General features: G+C 39.4%; 1 protein-coding gene across 1 annotated transcript in view; it reads left to right on the forward strand.

The window, feature by feature from the left end:
• USH2A (usherin) overlaps positions 1–15,580 on the forward strand; it is a 922,740-nt gene that overhangs the window by 579,503 nt on the left and 327,657 nt on the right. Inside the window, exons 38-39 of the mRNA XM_040262869.1 lie at positions 11,672–11,822; positions 12,433–12,575. Coding sequence (XP_040118803.1) covers positions 11,672–11,822; positions 12,433–12,575 — 294 coding nt within the window. The remainder of the gene's footprint in view (positions 1–11,671; positions 11,823–12,432; positions 12,576–15,580) is intronic.

Consider the following 15,580-nt stretch of genomic DNA (forward strand, 5'->3'; position numbering starts at 1 on the left):
TGATAGGAGTTTGGGTTTTGGAGACAGGCTGCTAGATTCAAATAGCAGTTTAACCACTTATTAGCTGTATGCTCTTGTGCAAGTGGCTTATCTGCTGTGGTCTGAATATTTGTGGCTTCCCCAAATCTGTATGTTGAAACATTACACCCAATGTGATGGTATTAGGAGGTGGGACCTTGGAAGGTCATAAAGGTGAGGCCTCAAAAATGAGATCATACCCTTGTAAAAGAGGTCTAAAAGAGCCCCCTTCCACCATGTGAAGACACAGCAAGAAGGCACTATCCATGAACCAGTAAGTGGGTTCTCAGGAGGCTGCATGGTAAACAGGAAAACGCATAGAGTTTCAAACCAAAATACCCATGTTTGAGTCCCAGCTTGGCACTTAGAGCAATCACAAGGAACTGTAAAAACATTATAATACTCAACACTTTTAAAACTCATGGTCTGGCTATACGGTCAGATGAATACAGTGTGTATTAAACACAACTCTCCAATAGACCCATCTCAGAAAAATCTCAGACAGGCATTATGACCTGAAATTTAGTATTCAGGCTTGCCATCCCTCTTTCTCCCTCTGCACCCCCACCTCTGTTATTGAATTCATTCATTTCCTACCAGCTCCTGCCTTGATTGCTGGGCTCAAGGCACAATGCCCTCAAGGCTCAGGCCCAGCTTGCCCTTATCTTGGGGCTGCCTGAGATGTGTGTCCCCCAGTTGTTTGCAAATCCCTGCTCAAATACAGTCTTCCCCACTACCTTACATAAAATGTCAGCTTTTCCCCTGCCTCCTCCCTCAGCACTCCCAATCCCTTATATTTGAAATATTTCTTGGTTACTAAAATGTTTTCATCACATACACACACAAAAGGTAACTGTGAGGTGATGGGTGTGTTAATTAACTCGTTTGTGATAATCACTTCACAATGTATACATCTATGAAATCATCACATCGTTACACTTTAAATATACCCAGTTTTACTTGTCAATTATACCTCGATGAAGCTGGGGGAGGGAAAAGAACTGCTCATAAAAAATGGGGGGGAAATAGAATCATTTCTTTTTTGTGTCTTTTGTCTCTCTCTCCTTAAAAAAACTGTTTTAACTAATTTAACTTAATGTATTCCCAGAGCATAGGCTACTGCCTGGCTTATAAGTAGACATTTGTCAATTTTTATTTCTTTATAGAAATTATATGGAGCTCCTTCCCTGGTATCTCAGACGGTAAAGAATCCACCTGCAATGCAAGAGACCCGGGTTTGGTTCCTGGGTCAGGAAGATCCCTAGAGAAGGAAATGGCAACCCATCCCAATATTCTTGCCTACGAAATCTCACAGACAGAGTAGCCTGGCAGGTTATAGCCCATGAGGTCACAAAGAGTTGGACATGACTGAGCAACTATCACTTTTTTTTCATGTCCTATCTTACATAATAACTATGTAAAATAATGTTAAATTTATATATTTTATATACTTACATAGTATATTGTATAACAATATTAAATGTCTATTTTTAGTATACACTTGCATATATTTAATTGCATACTAATGTTTCTAATGCTACATACTTGCGTTATTATGTATTGTATATACAGTCATACTTAAATATACACATATATGAAATATTCATTCTGTTGGAGATACTGGGAAATGAATCATTCATACCTTACTATCAGTTCAGTTAAGCTCAGTCGCTCAGTTGTGTCCGACTCTTTGCGACACCATGAATCGCAGCACGCCAGGCCTGCCTGTCCATCACCAACTCCCAGAGTCCTCTCAAACTCATGTCCATCGAGTCGGTGATGTCATCCAGCCATCTCATCCTCTGTCGTCCCCTTCTCCTCCTGCCCCCAATCCCTCCCAGCATCAGAGTCTTTTCCAATGAGTCAACTGTTCGCATGAGGTGGCCAAAGTATTGGAGTTTCAGCTTCAGCATCAGTCCTTCCAATGAATATTCAGGACTGATCTTCTTTAGGATGGACTGGTTGGATCTCCTTGCAGTCCAAGGGATTCTCAAGAGTCTTCTCCAACACCACAGTTCAAAAGCATCAATTCTTCAGTGCTCAGCATTATTCACAGTCCATTACTATAGGAATAAATAAATACAAGTTTCTGGAAAGCAGTTTGTCAGCTTATATCTGAAATGGTAGTACCGTTCGTCCCTATTGACACAATAATTCTGAAAAGCAAAACTAAAGGTACATTTATTAGGATACTTGGAATATTATTTATAATATCAAAAATGATGTTGTTCTACATCAACACCAGCTTTAAGTGAATGTTCTACATTTGTAGAAATACTATATGCAGTTATTTTGAAACATTATGTTACTAAAACTATTTAATGGCATAGAAATTTTCACTATATATTATAAAGCAAAGTTTACAAAATAACATATTAGAAACATTGAGCATAATGCTTTTTAATTATATGTGGAATAAGAAGAAAGACAGGAATCTTCAATAGTATAAAAGTGGCCATTTCTGGGTAGTGTCAGTATGGATAGTGTAATTTTCTTTGTTTGGTAATTTTCAAATTTTCTATCATGAACATATTTTATAGTTAGAAAAATACATGCTTTTAAAAGGGGTCATGTTTAGTTCTGCAAGAACTAATCATTTTCTTTAATCATTTTTGGTGAGCAATAAATGGCAACCCGCTCCAGTATTCCTTCCTGGAAAATTCCAGGGACGAAGGAGCCCCAGGAGCTACAGTCCATGGGGTTGAAAGAGTCAGACACGACTGAGCACACACAGACGGGCAGACAGACTGAGCTCTCAAGATTTGTTAAGCGCTCTAAAGTTTACCAACAAAAATGAAAAACAGATCTCTGTTCTCAAATAGTTTATATTACCATTACTTTGGTGTACTATGGGGGAAAAGAGGACTACTGGTTAAAAATGCCTGAAGTTCTGTCCCTAATGGTAATACCAGCTTTTCCTCTGGGACTCATAGAGAAGGTCCCTAAGAGTTCAGTGTCATTAGCAGGAACAACCACATGTACCCATTGCCCAAGGTTGTCCCTGTTTCAAGCCTGCTCCAGCTCAGTGCATCCATGTTGGTTATTTATAGTACCCTGTTTTATTCTCAGAAGGTCCTGATATAGACAAAAGAGTATATTCACCATAAGTTTTGTAGAAATAATATATTTTTAGCTCTACCTCAGGGTCTTCCCAGGTGGCACTAGTAAAGTAGTAAAAAAAAAAAAAAAAGAAACAAAAAAAACCCACTTACCAACACGGGGTACACAGAAGATGTGGGTTCAATCCCTGGGTCAGGAAGATCCCCTAGAAGACGAAACGGCAACCCATTCCAGTATTCTTGCCTGGAGAATCCCATGGGTAGAGGATTACTGGCAGGCTACTGTCCATGAGGTTGCAGAGAGTTTGACGTGACTGAATACCCAGGCTCCCTATCTCAGAAACAGCTAACCAACAAGAGTAATAATGGAATGGGGCAACTTAGGAAGCAACTATTTTCCTATAACCGGTAATGAATAGACAGGCACTTGAATACCACTTTTCTGGGATGTTTTAGGCAAGAATCCTTTATTTAATAGAAAGTTAGACTTGATAGTTAGCTGTCCTCCAAATTTAAAATGCGTTGACCATGCTGTGGTCACTTCCATGACATACCTGTAGATAACACATAATATTTAAAAATTTATTTCTTGTACTAATGTAAAGACCTCTCTGTGTTGCATTTTACTGAATTTCTGGCTTTAACTCGTTCTTGAGAACTAGCATATTTGTACTAGTAGTTCTGTGTGAGGTTCTTTGTAGGTAATAAGGAGATGCTGTGATAAAGAAGACCAGAAAAATATTGTTTAAGAATATGACTTGGACAGAAAGTAAATCCGATCTTTACAAAAACTAATCTATTTAATATTGTAAATGGTTTTCTTTCATATTTACTTAATGTGTTTAATATTTATTCTCTATTATAAATCACCTCCTAGAACAGGCTGTTTTGTGGTGTAAAATTAAGAGCACTGTCCTTGAACTTAACCAGTCCCTGTTTAAATCCTCACACTGCCAGTAACCAGTTTCGTGATTCGAGATAAAATATGAAACCTGTGAGCCTCAGATGCTTTATCTATACTTTAGAGAGATAATGCTATAATTTCATCATGTAATTCCAAGGATTAGAAATAATTGTGTTAAAGAGCCTGGCACACAGTATGTGTTCCAAAAGTTAGCTCTTATGAGAGACTCTTTGGCGAACATTAAATCTGTTTTAACCTACTTGTCACTGTTTAATGCTGCTCTATTTGTACATCCTTGTGCTCAAGGTTGACTGTCCATTTGTTAGCACATCTGCAAATTCCTCATAATTAATATCTTTTTTAATGACATATGGTTTAGTGACTGGAAATGGAGTCTTGCCTTCTGTTTTCAATTTGTTTATGACTCAACGACTCAATAGATGTGTCTGAACTTTAATTTTCCATTCTGGAAACTAGAATTTAAAATCCTTGCTCATATGTAGCTATTTCTGAAAATGAGAGGAAAATGTGTACTCTGAGGATTTTGACTATGTGCCAGGCTATTCAGCAATGCAACAGGATGCATAGAGATGAAAGGCCATGGTTTCCCTCATGCTAACAGGGAGACCTAAATGAGGATGCCAACAATCAAGTCTTTGAAATCACAAAGCAGTTTGGGCTGGGATGAAGTCAGATTTCAAGTGAAACCACTAGGAAGCATGACATCTGCTTGGAGTGATCGTGGGCAGAGATGGTGCAAGTCTTGGGCCCTGGAATTAGCCTAAGGACAAAATGGCTCCACGTGACTGCCTAACAAAGCCCCGTGACCGTGTCTGTTCCTCTGAAGCTCAAGGTCCTGTGCATATTTGGTTGTGAACTTCTAATTCTAAAGCTCCTAAAGCACTTACACCTCTTTTAGGCTCTATGCACATTCTGTGCTGTTTGAGTCATGTCTTTCTTTTACGTAAGTATTTGGTGCTCTAAACTCCCTTTCTATTTATTCTGCCTTTCCCTGCTCTCAGCAGAGAACTGTGTGCAGAGTGGAATTCAGTATCTTTTATTACAGGTTTGAATTTAATACCAAATGCTGTAGACTTCTTTGACATCTTAATGTAGAATCTGTATTTCCAGCATTTGAAATGTATACACATACACCCCAAAGTCATACTGTAGTGGTAACCAGTCAGTGGACTATCCTGAAACACTGGTGTACCTGCAAAGCCCATTGAATTTGTTTTCTCCCCACAGGTTTCCTTTTTGGATGGGTCACTATAGCTTTGGCAGTCACTGGCCACGTGAAAATAGTTTCTGGTTCTGCTTTTCAGAGCTCCTCCTCAAGAGTTCTATAAATCTGTATGGAGCAAATGTTTGGGGCATTTTGTTTGTTAAAGGGGGCGTTTACACATGTACATCATTAAAAAGTTTAATAAAATCAGACATTCAAAAGATTATACTAACTAAGCCAGTCCAGTCTGTGATTTAATTTATTGCTTCATGTTCTGTATGCATTTTGCCTTCCAAAAGAGGTTGAATTTGAAATTTTACTAAGAACGCTCTTGCTTGAATTTATAGATTGGGCTAGCTCTTTTATCCAGTTGCCGTGCAGAATTAGTATTTACTGGACAAGATGTGTTGATTCAGGAGGTTGTCTGTGGAGTGCTTGCCTCGTGAGGGTCATATTAAACTTGAGAGAAGCTTTTTGAGCAACATAGCATCTTGGAGACAATATATCAAGCTGATAGATACATGGCTCTTGTGTTAAGAAACCAGGAATGGAATTATGGCTGGTTCCCAGTTATTGCTTTGATGCTAAGGACCCTCAGAGGAATGGGCCTAGGATAAAAGGGGTTAACCAGAGGAGAAAAAAGGTTTCCAGCGCTCAGTGTTACTGAAAGCAGGTAGAATGAATAGTCCTATGTCAATAATTCAAGAGGATCACTTTGTTAGGAAATATTTGGGGATTCTATATAATCAGAGTGTGACCAATTTAATGGAGCACATTTTCTTGTTATCACTCAAAAGAGAATCCACGATACATTATTATTATTATTATGGAGCATCTTCTGGGCATTTTTTCGTCCCTGACAGCACTGTAAAGCAGTTCCTAATACTTGAAGGATATTTTGGTGTAAATATTTAAAACTCTAATAATTTTTCATGCTGATGACTTCTCAGAGCTGTCTTCTTCAGAATTTGGATCGTCAGTGATATTATACTCCTTGACAGAAAAATTAGACAAAAAAACAAACCAAATGAGGGGCATGGTTTTATGTTATACATTATATGAAATCTGCACAATATTTTATGCCCAAGCTCTTTTGATATGTGTGCATTTTTATACATCAATGAAAGAATATATATCAAATAAGAAATCATCATTATTAAAACTGTGTTCAAAGATAAAATATCACTTTAAAAGTCTTTAACAACAAATGTCCCTTAAGCCAAAGATTTATAGTTAAGTTACTGAGTATTTGGCTGTGGACAGCCAGCCATCTTCTTGCATTTCCAACGTATGTCCCCTTTCCACACCTGAAAAAATTACTTCATACCATTTTTTCCCCTCTGTTCAAGCACCCAGTTCATCTTCATACTTTGGCACTGGGTGGATGCATTTGCTTTTATTTTGCTCACTGGAAAATGGACACCATCAGAAGAGATCTTTGCTGTGTTCCCATCACCAGATCTACCCATCTCTGTATCTGCAGCCTGGGTCTTTGTTCACTTCTGCACAGTGGTGGGCTGTCCTTGCTCTATTCCACAGCCCATGTCCACTGGCTCTCAACTCACTTGTCATATACCCTGTTTCACCTTTCTCTGACTCACACACAAGGACCTGGTGATTAATTATTCTTCTTTTGCCTACATTATCATCTCCCTCGATCTCTTCTGGATCATCCCATGAAGCATGGAAATGCTGCAGCTTCTTCCAGTATTTAGAAAACCTTCCCCTGATACCAGAAGCTTCTCTAAGTGTTGCCCCATTTTCTTCTCCCTTTAGAACACAATCCCACAGAAGTCTTCTAGGCTCATTGTATCAGTTTATTCTCGTCTCAGTTTTCCCCAATCAGACTCCCACACCCACCACTGCACTATATCTGTTTTTAGCAAGGTCATGTCCAATTGGCCAAATGCAAAGCTTAATTCTTAGTCTCTTCCTTTCTTAAACTCAGTGCATTTGATGGAGTTGATCCGTCCTTCCTTTCAGAGACACTGTCTCTACTTGGCTCCCAGGGTGCACTTTCTCTTAACTTCTCCCTTATTTTATTGATCCCTCCTGTAAGTAAATCTCCTTTATTGCAGAGGCCCATCTACCCCCCTCAAGATTTTGGTGCATCCCAAGCCTCAGTGCTCAGATCTCTTCTCCACTCGCTCTATCTGCACTCAGCCCCTTGTTGATTTCAAGTCTCTGCTGTGAAATACCACATAGACATTGATCCACAATTCCTATCTAGACTCATGTCAGTGACTTCACTCTTGGTATAGCGCTGAAGTTATGAAGTAAACTTCTAAAATGTAGCATAGATAAAAGAATTATTGAATCTCCTCCACATCCCATTTCTCCTCTGAGGTGCCATTCACCTGGATGCCTGGGCCAAACACGTGGCATCATCTTTCACTCCCTATTGTCTACCAGCACCACATGCCATACCAACTGATCCGTAAAATATGCCGCCACCTCGACTGCTGGCATTTGAACCCAATCTGCTGTCATCTGCTAGCCCCGGATGACTGTAGTGGGTAACATCCCTGTTTCTAGCCTTGCCCCCACACCTCACTCGCTTAGCACAGAATGGCCTTTATTTGTTTAGAATCAGGATGTTTCCTTGATGAAAAACCCTGTCATAACTCCCAACCCTATTTATAATGGAATCCAAAGTTCTTACTGTGACTTCTAAGGTGTGGCCCTCAGTTCAGTTCAGTTCAGTTCAGTTGCTCAGTCATGTCCGACTCGTTGCGACCCCATGAATCACAGCACGCCAGGCCTCCCAGTCCATCACCAACTCCCAGAGTTCACTCAAACTTATGTCCATCAAGTCAGTGATGCCATCCAGCCATCTCATCCTCTGTCGTCCCCTTCTCCTCCTGCCCCCAATCCCTCCCAGCATCTGGGTCTTTTCCATTGAGTCAACTCTTCGCATGAGGTGGCCAGAGTATTGGAGTTTCAGCTTCAGCATCAGTCCTTCCAATGAACACCTAGGACTGATCTCCTTTAGGATGGACTGGTTGGATCTCCTTGCAGTCCAAGGGACTCTCAAGAGTCTTCTCCAACACCACAGTTCAAAAGCATCAATTCTTTGGCACTCAGCTTTCCTCACAGTCCAACTCTCACATCCATACATGACCACTGGAAACACCATAGCCTTGACTAGATGGACCTATGTTGGCAAAGTAATGTCTCTGCTTTTCAATATGTTATCTAGGTTGGTCATAACTTTCCTTCCAAGGAGTAAGCGTCTTTTAATTTCATGGCTGCAGTCACCATCTGCAGTGATTTTGTAGCCCCAGAAAATAAAGTCTGACACCGTTTCCACTGTTTCCCCATCTATTTCCCATGAAGTGATGGGACCAGATGCCATGATCTTCATTTTCTGAATGTTGAGCTTTAAGCCAACTTTTTCACTCTCCTCTTTCACTTTCATCAAGAAGCTTTTTAGTTCCTCTTCACTTTCTGCCATAAGGGTGGTGTCATTTGCATATCTCAGGTTATTGATATTTATCCTGGCAATCTTGATTCCAGTTTGTGCTTCTTCCACCCCAGCGTTTCTCATGATGTACTCTGCATAGAAGTTAAATAAGCAGGGTGACAATATACAGCCTTGACATACTCCTTTTCTTATTTGGAACCAGTCTGTTGTTCCATGTCCAGTTCTAACTGTTGCTTCCTGACCTGCATATAGGTTTCTCAAGAGGCAGGTCAGATGGTCTGGTATTCCCATCTCTTTCAGAATTTTCCACAGTTTATTGTGGTCCACACAGTCAAAGGCTTTGGCATAGTCAATAAAGCAGAAATAGATTTTTGGGGGGGAACTCTCTTGCTTTTTTGACAATCCAGCAGATGTTGGCAATTTGATCCCTGGTTCCCCTGCTTTTTGTAAAACCAGCTTGAACATCTGGAAGTTCACGGTTCACGTATTGCTAAAGCCTGGCTTGCAGAATTTTGAGCATTACTTTACTAGCATGTGAGATGAGTGCAATTGTGCAGTAGTTTGAGCGTTCTTTTGCATTGCCTTTCTTTGGGATTGGAATGAAAACTGACCTTTTCCAGTCCTGTAGCCACTGCTGAGTTTTCCAAATTTGCTGGCATATTGAGTGCAGCACTTTCACAACATCATCTGATTTGAAGTAGCTCAACTGGAATTCCACCACCTCCACTAGCTTTGTTCGTATTGATGCTTTCTAAGGCCCACTTGACTTCACATTCCAGGATGTCTGGCTCTAGGTGAGTGATCACACCATCATGATTATGTTGGTTGTGAAGATCTTTTTTGTACAGTTCTTCCGTGTATTCTTGCCACCTCTTCTTAATATCTTCTGCTTCTGTTAGGTCCATACCATTTCTGTCCTTTATCGAGCCCATCTTTGCATGAAATGTTCCCTTGGTATCTCTAATTTTCTTGAAGAGATCTCTAGTCTTTCCCATTCTGTTCTTTTCCCCTATTTCTTTGCGTTGATCACTAAGGAAGGCTTTCTTATCTCTCCTTGCTCTTCTTTGGGACTCTGCCTTCAGATGCTTGTATCTTTCCTTTTCTCCTTTGCCCTAGGAAGGCTCTAAGGGCTCTAGATGCTGCCTCTCTCTCCAGCTCCCCCTCCTCTCCCTTTCCTTAGTCTGATTCAGCAACACTGGCCTTTCTGACTATTCCTTACACACCGTCTGTACTTTCCCTTCCTCGCTGCCTTTGCCATGACTACTCCCTGTCTGGATTGCTATCCCCCCAGACATTCTCATGACTTATATCACTAAGGTCTTTGCTCTAATGTCACCTAATGACATTTTCTTCCTATGGCTCTCCTGTCTAATCTGAATTACTGTTTGCCAACTAAAACCCACACTCCTTTTGACTATCTCACCACGAGCCGTGTTTTACTGTTCACCTGATCACTGAGTGCCACCTGGTAGGATCTGTGGCTGCTGTGTGTTCATCACTGGGTCCCTCTGTTGGCATAAGTTCCATAGGGTCAGAGGCCATGTCTATTGGACTCAGTGTTGTTAACCCTCCATACAAAGAACACTACTTTGCGCAGAATAGAGGCTCAATAAGTGTTTACTGAATAAATTAGTGAATTATTGATGAACTCAGAACTCTTACAACAGACTGATGAGACACGGATTCTACTTCTTCCATTCTCATCACTGTCATTCATTCGCTTCATAGTTCATAAGCCAGCTCTCCCAAATTGGAGAGTATACAAAAGTCAGACACCATATCAGGTTATGTGTAAATGGAAGCTAAAAATGAACCCTGATAGTTGTTTTCATCATTTTGATTCCTTATCCTCTTTCAGCAATGGCTTTGAGTAATCCTTAGTTATTAAGAATTTATATTACAGTAATCAGAATGTCCCCCCAAAATTGCATTGTAGTAGTACTTAAATTATGCTAAGGGAAATTCAGACTAGTCCAATAAAATAATAACAATAGCTAACAATTAATAATTACCAGGACCTCAAAAAAGGTGATTTATTTACATTTCTTTGATCTTCACAACCTTCCTGAAAGGGTAAAGTGTTACCCCCATTTTAAAGACAAGAAACATAAGCTCAGAGTTGTTTGGTGATTTTCCCAAAGGCATTGAGCTGTGCTTGATTTGCTTTAGAGTTTCTGACAAGCTTTGGAACACACTCTGATATGATAGGTTCATTCAAGTTATGCCTATTGGAAAAATTAATAACCAGAGTCTTCTTGTTTGCTTTTTAATTTAATTTTTAACAGAATAAGCTTCACTTATTTCTGTTAGGCCTTCTAGAACTATCCAGATAGATTTCCCTGATGGGTTTTATCAAGCTGGTATCCTCAATTCAGGAATAATTTGCCAGGTTTAACTAGACTAGAAAATGCCTGTGTCCCAACTTGTAACAAATTTGAATAAAGGCAGCATCACTGTGAGAAGGGGCAATTGACTGTATGCAACACATCGAGAAAGAAGGTTTTTACATTTTAATAAATAAGAATTAAGACTGAAATGTGCTACTTTCATTGTAGAAAAATAAACTTTTTAATAAACCTTCCTCAGAAAAAAAATTTGATTGTCTTTGTGATCATGGTATGATTAAAGAGACAGTGGTGACATCAGTGGAAGAAATAAAAGATCTGGACTCCTTCACTGTTCAACTGCTTGATTGTTGAGCAGAGTTACATTTAAAAAGGTATTTTAATATTTGCTTCACTAAATCTCCTCCATGTTTTCAATTAGAGAAACAGAAGTACAGGTGCGGATGTGCTGTGTGTTCATTTGTCTTGCTCTTTGGGGGCTAGCTTTTAAGATGGAAATATTCATGTAATTGTGTTGAAATGAACAATGAGGAAGTACAGTAGTTCAGGAATGAAAATGTTAAATTAAATGGACCATGTTTAACATTGTTGTTGATCCTGAGGAACAGTTTTTCCAGTATATGGAGCATTTCGATTCCATCCAGCATATGTTCCCCACAGTTTTCTCTGCTCTAATTCATCTGTGTTTTTCGACAGCTCCAGATGGCGTGCTGCCTCCGAGGCTTTCATCTGCCACTCCAACCAGTCTTCAGGTTGTCTGGTCTACACCAGCTCGGAACAACGCCCCTGGCTCTCCCAGATACCAACTCCAGATGAGGCCTGGCCACTCCACCCATGGTTTTCTAGAGTGAGCATTCTACTGGTCCATCCTTGTGTCATCTGGGTTATACAGTTTAGCCATTAATTCACTTTACCTTAACTTTGTTGTAACAATAGGTAGGTCAGTTCTCATTTGTAACAAATAAAGGCCCTCTTTTAAAAGATCCAATAAACACACACAAACACACACACCCAAGCAGTACCCTAGGAGATAATTATTTGCTTTGCCAAAGTATCTATTTTTAACTTATAGAGGCTTAAAATAAGATTCCTTCGGCCTTTTCATGAACACATGTATATGCCAAAAGCAAACATATACCAGAACCCCACAAAAACTGCTGTCTAATTATGGCTACAAAATTATAATACTTATTCCACAAATTCCATGTGGCATCAGTCTCAAGACTAGAATTTACTCCATATTGATACAATTGCCATTTCATATAAATGGAATTATACAAACCCTTAGCCAAATAGCTACCTTATTTTAAAAGAGATATTATGTGATGACAGAAAATTGCAGAACTGAGAGGCACATTGACATCCCCTGAAAATCCTTTACAATAAGACTTTACTTTTGTTAAAATTTCTTTGAATGTCTCAGCCTTCCTAATTTTAGGATTTCATTCCTCATACAGGCTATTTTCCAGTCCTTCTGCATCGTTAAACTATGAAGTGAGAGATCTCCAACCATACACGGAGTATGAATTTCGGTTGGTTGCCTCCAATGGATTTGGCAGTGCCCATAGCTCTTGGATTCCGTTCATCACCGCAGAGGACAGTAAGTGGTCGGAAAAATACACAACTGAATATCTTCTGCCTTAGCACATCTTAAAGTCTTTATTTTTTCCCCAAACAAAGAAATAAGCCTCCTGTATTCTCTTGATATCGAGTGACAGTAATCTTTTCCAGGACCAGGGTGGTCAGAGTCTCCAGAAAGAAGAAAAATGTGGGTTTGGAGGATTGGAGAGTTAGGCCTACTGACAGGAAGACATAATTCACAGTAAATTATGATATGGCCCCATGCAGTCCTTCAGGGTAAATCTAGGTGTCTTGAAAGGAAAATGTTATCCTCGTCTATTCTATGACCAAGTATTGCAAGTGTTCTCTGCAGAAGAACATGAAATATGGACCCTACTTCATAAGGATGCTTAGAGGTCATTATAGATTGAGATTGTCTTATTCAACCAATACAGGGAATTTTCTAGATTTTTATGGAAGATTTACATTTGCATATATGTATTTTTTTTTACTAGGTTGTATAGAGAAAAGAAATACATGGTTATCATATTGAGTTTTATACAAATTGCCTCTTGAAAAGGCATATATATGGAAGTATAACTTTTTAGAAAAGTTAGAAATTAAATCAAGCTATACAGAGTGAAGGAGGACACTGTATCTTTGAACAATGAGGTTTTTAGGGTTAATCTTGTCAAGTCTTTTAATCAGAAGCTTCTTAGAAGATGTTGCTCTGTTGGCCAATTGCCATTCTAGCTCTATATTCAATCAGGACCCAAGTGACTTTCAAAAGGCTGGATATTAATCTCAAAAGGCACAGTATATGAAACAATATCAATTGTATATGAGATAGATTCTTTTATGTCTACAATATCCTTAATTATATTAGTTTAGTGAGAATAAGACCTTAAATGAGATAGAATCAGAACTATCTGCCTTCCTTAATACTTACTTAAAAAAAAAAAAAAAACACATGAGCAATAATATATAATACTTCCTTCATTTCTCCCAAATTGTAATTACTACCAGGGAACAGGCTAGGTACTTCACAAGGACACATCCAGGCATTTCATCTCAAGGGTACCATTTAGTAAATTATCAGCACAGTGCAGTAAACGACACCCACGGTCCAAAAAGCATCAGTGCACCAACTCAACGTGCCTACACCTCTTTTAGTGAGACATTACATGCACTCTGGCAAATCTGACAATATGAACACCAACTGTATACAGATGTCTGAACCAGGGAGCTCACAACCAAACTAGATTTCTGAAGAAACATTTCTTTTCTAAATCAGCTGCAAAAAAATATTTTTACTATCCTTAGATAGCGCATTTTTGATGGCATGCGATGGAGGTTAACTAAAAATAATTATTTGCCCACCGCAGAGGTGATGACACCACAGAACTCCACACTAGAAGAGAAGAGAAATGACTCCTTTTTGGCACCCACCGTTTCTGTTTCGATAAATTCTGTTCCGATAGAGAGGGGACAGCACTTGTATTTCCTCTGTGGTGATCGTTATTGAATAGGCGCCAGATTCTGCTACCTACAGGCAGGAAGTTAGTGCATAAAGTCCCAGACACTGTAAAGGCCCGGTTAGCACAGCGCCCTCTGTTGAGCAAACTTCTCTCCTGCCTCATCTTATTATGAAACAGGTTTTACAGACAGGTTTTACAGTGTTTAGAATTTTCATGCACAGAGACTTGGCCATCTGTGTGGCTTTTAGGGCCTGCGATCAAAGTGAATAGTGTTACCCTTCATCTTCCTTCATTAAGAATTAGTAACAATTGATTGTATAGCAGGTCCTAACTCATGAAACCCAGTCATCATTTTCATTGAAATACTTTCTCTGAAACAATGACCTCTTCCTTCTTCTGCTTCACCTGTGACGTCACATCCACCAGCAAAGGACTAAAGGCTGGGCCATTTGCCCCTGTAGGTTAGCTTACTGGTGCATGCTCACCTCTGAGGTATAATGATAGTGTCCTGTGTATTTTGGGCATCGGTGGAGATGGATACCATCTGTGAAAGGATGTGCAATTGAGTTGACAAAGACTGAGGGATTGGCACTTGGCACAAGCAGTTTTTCTGTCAAGGCTTCAAAGCCTTGATTATAAAACTACCCATGCTGACAGCTCCATGCCGGGATCACACTGCATACTTGGTCCCAACCAGCACCTCCCATTCAGCAAAGTGCAATTTCCAGTGTAGAAATTCTACATATCAGCTTACGGAATGAAACAGAGAAGTCATCTCATACCCACATTTAAAGTTCATACTATCAGTAGGGACCTTTCCACATCAGCCAAAGCCCCCAAACTTTCCAGTGCCAAAAAAAGATCACCAGTAGCAACATTTTTCATATGATACTGTGATGGTGTGATTTCATCAAGCCTGTTATACAGCTGAAAGCAGAAAGAGAAACCTAAGCAGAAAATGACCTAGAGCTAGAGAAACAAATGCTTGCATGCTAAAAGAGGTTCTCAGAGATGGAGAAAGGGGTGTGAGGAATTTTAATAGATTTTTTTTTCAAATAATTTGTCATTTACATCAGTGGGCCACCAATATCCAATTCCATGCATTTTTAAAAATCTAGTGTGCTTATGCCAAATAATAATAATGCACATTTCCTATGAATATTTTAAATCCAGTTAAACTTGTGTTAATAAAAGATGTTTGTTCCAGCCAACTTGGTCAGTATAGTGTTCGACTATTTGTAACCAGATAAATACAAACAACGCATGATTTTTTTTTTAACATGCTGCTGGCTGTCTAAGTACCCAACATGCCTACAGTCTACAAAAATGCATTAAGATTGTGATAGATTTAGAAGCATGGGATTAATAACATGAAGACACTTACCCATCAGCTGAAACTTTTTGATATCTATTAATAAGAAATAGCCATCTCTTCTGATTGTATTATTTGTCTCTCTCTCTCGAGTATCTACAATTTGTTTCCTGTGCAGTATAGGCTGTAAAAATGGAAGTTGGCTGGAAGGGAAAATTTCCTCCAACTTCAGTTTAACTGTGCATGCCTTCTGCC

This window comes from Oryx dammah, unplaced genomic scaffold (genome assembly GCF_014754425.2).
Source record: "Oryx dammah isolate SB20612 unplaced genomic scaffold, SCBI_Odam_1.1 HiC_scaffold_21, whole genome shotgun sequence".
In the NCBI taxonomy this organism is placed as follows: Eukaryota; Metazoa; Chordata; class Mammalia; order Artiodactyla; family Bovidae; genus Oryx; species Oryx dammah.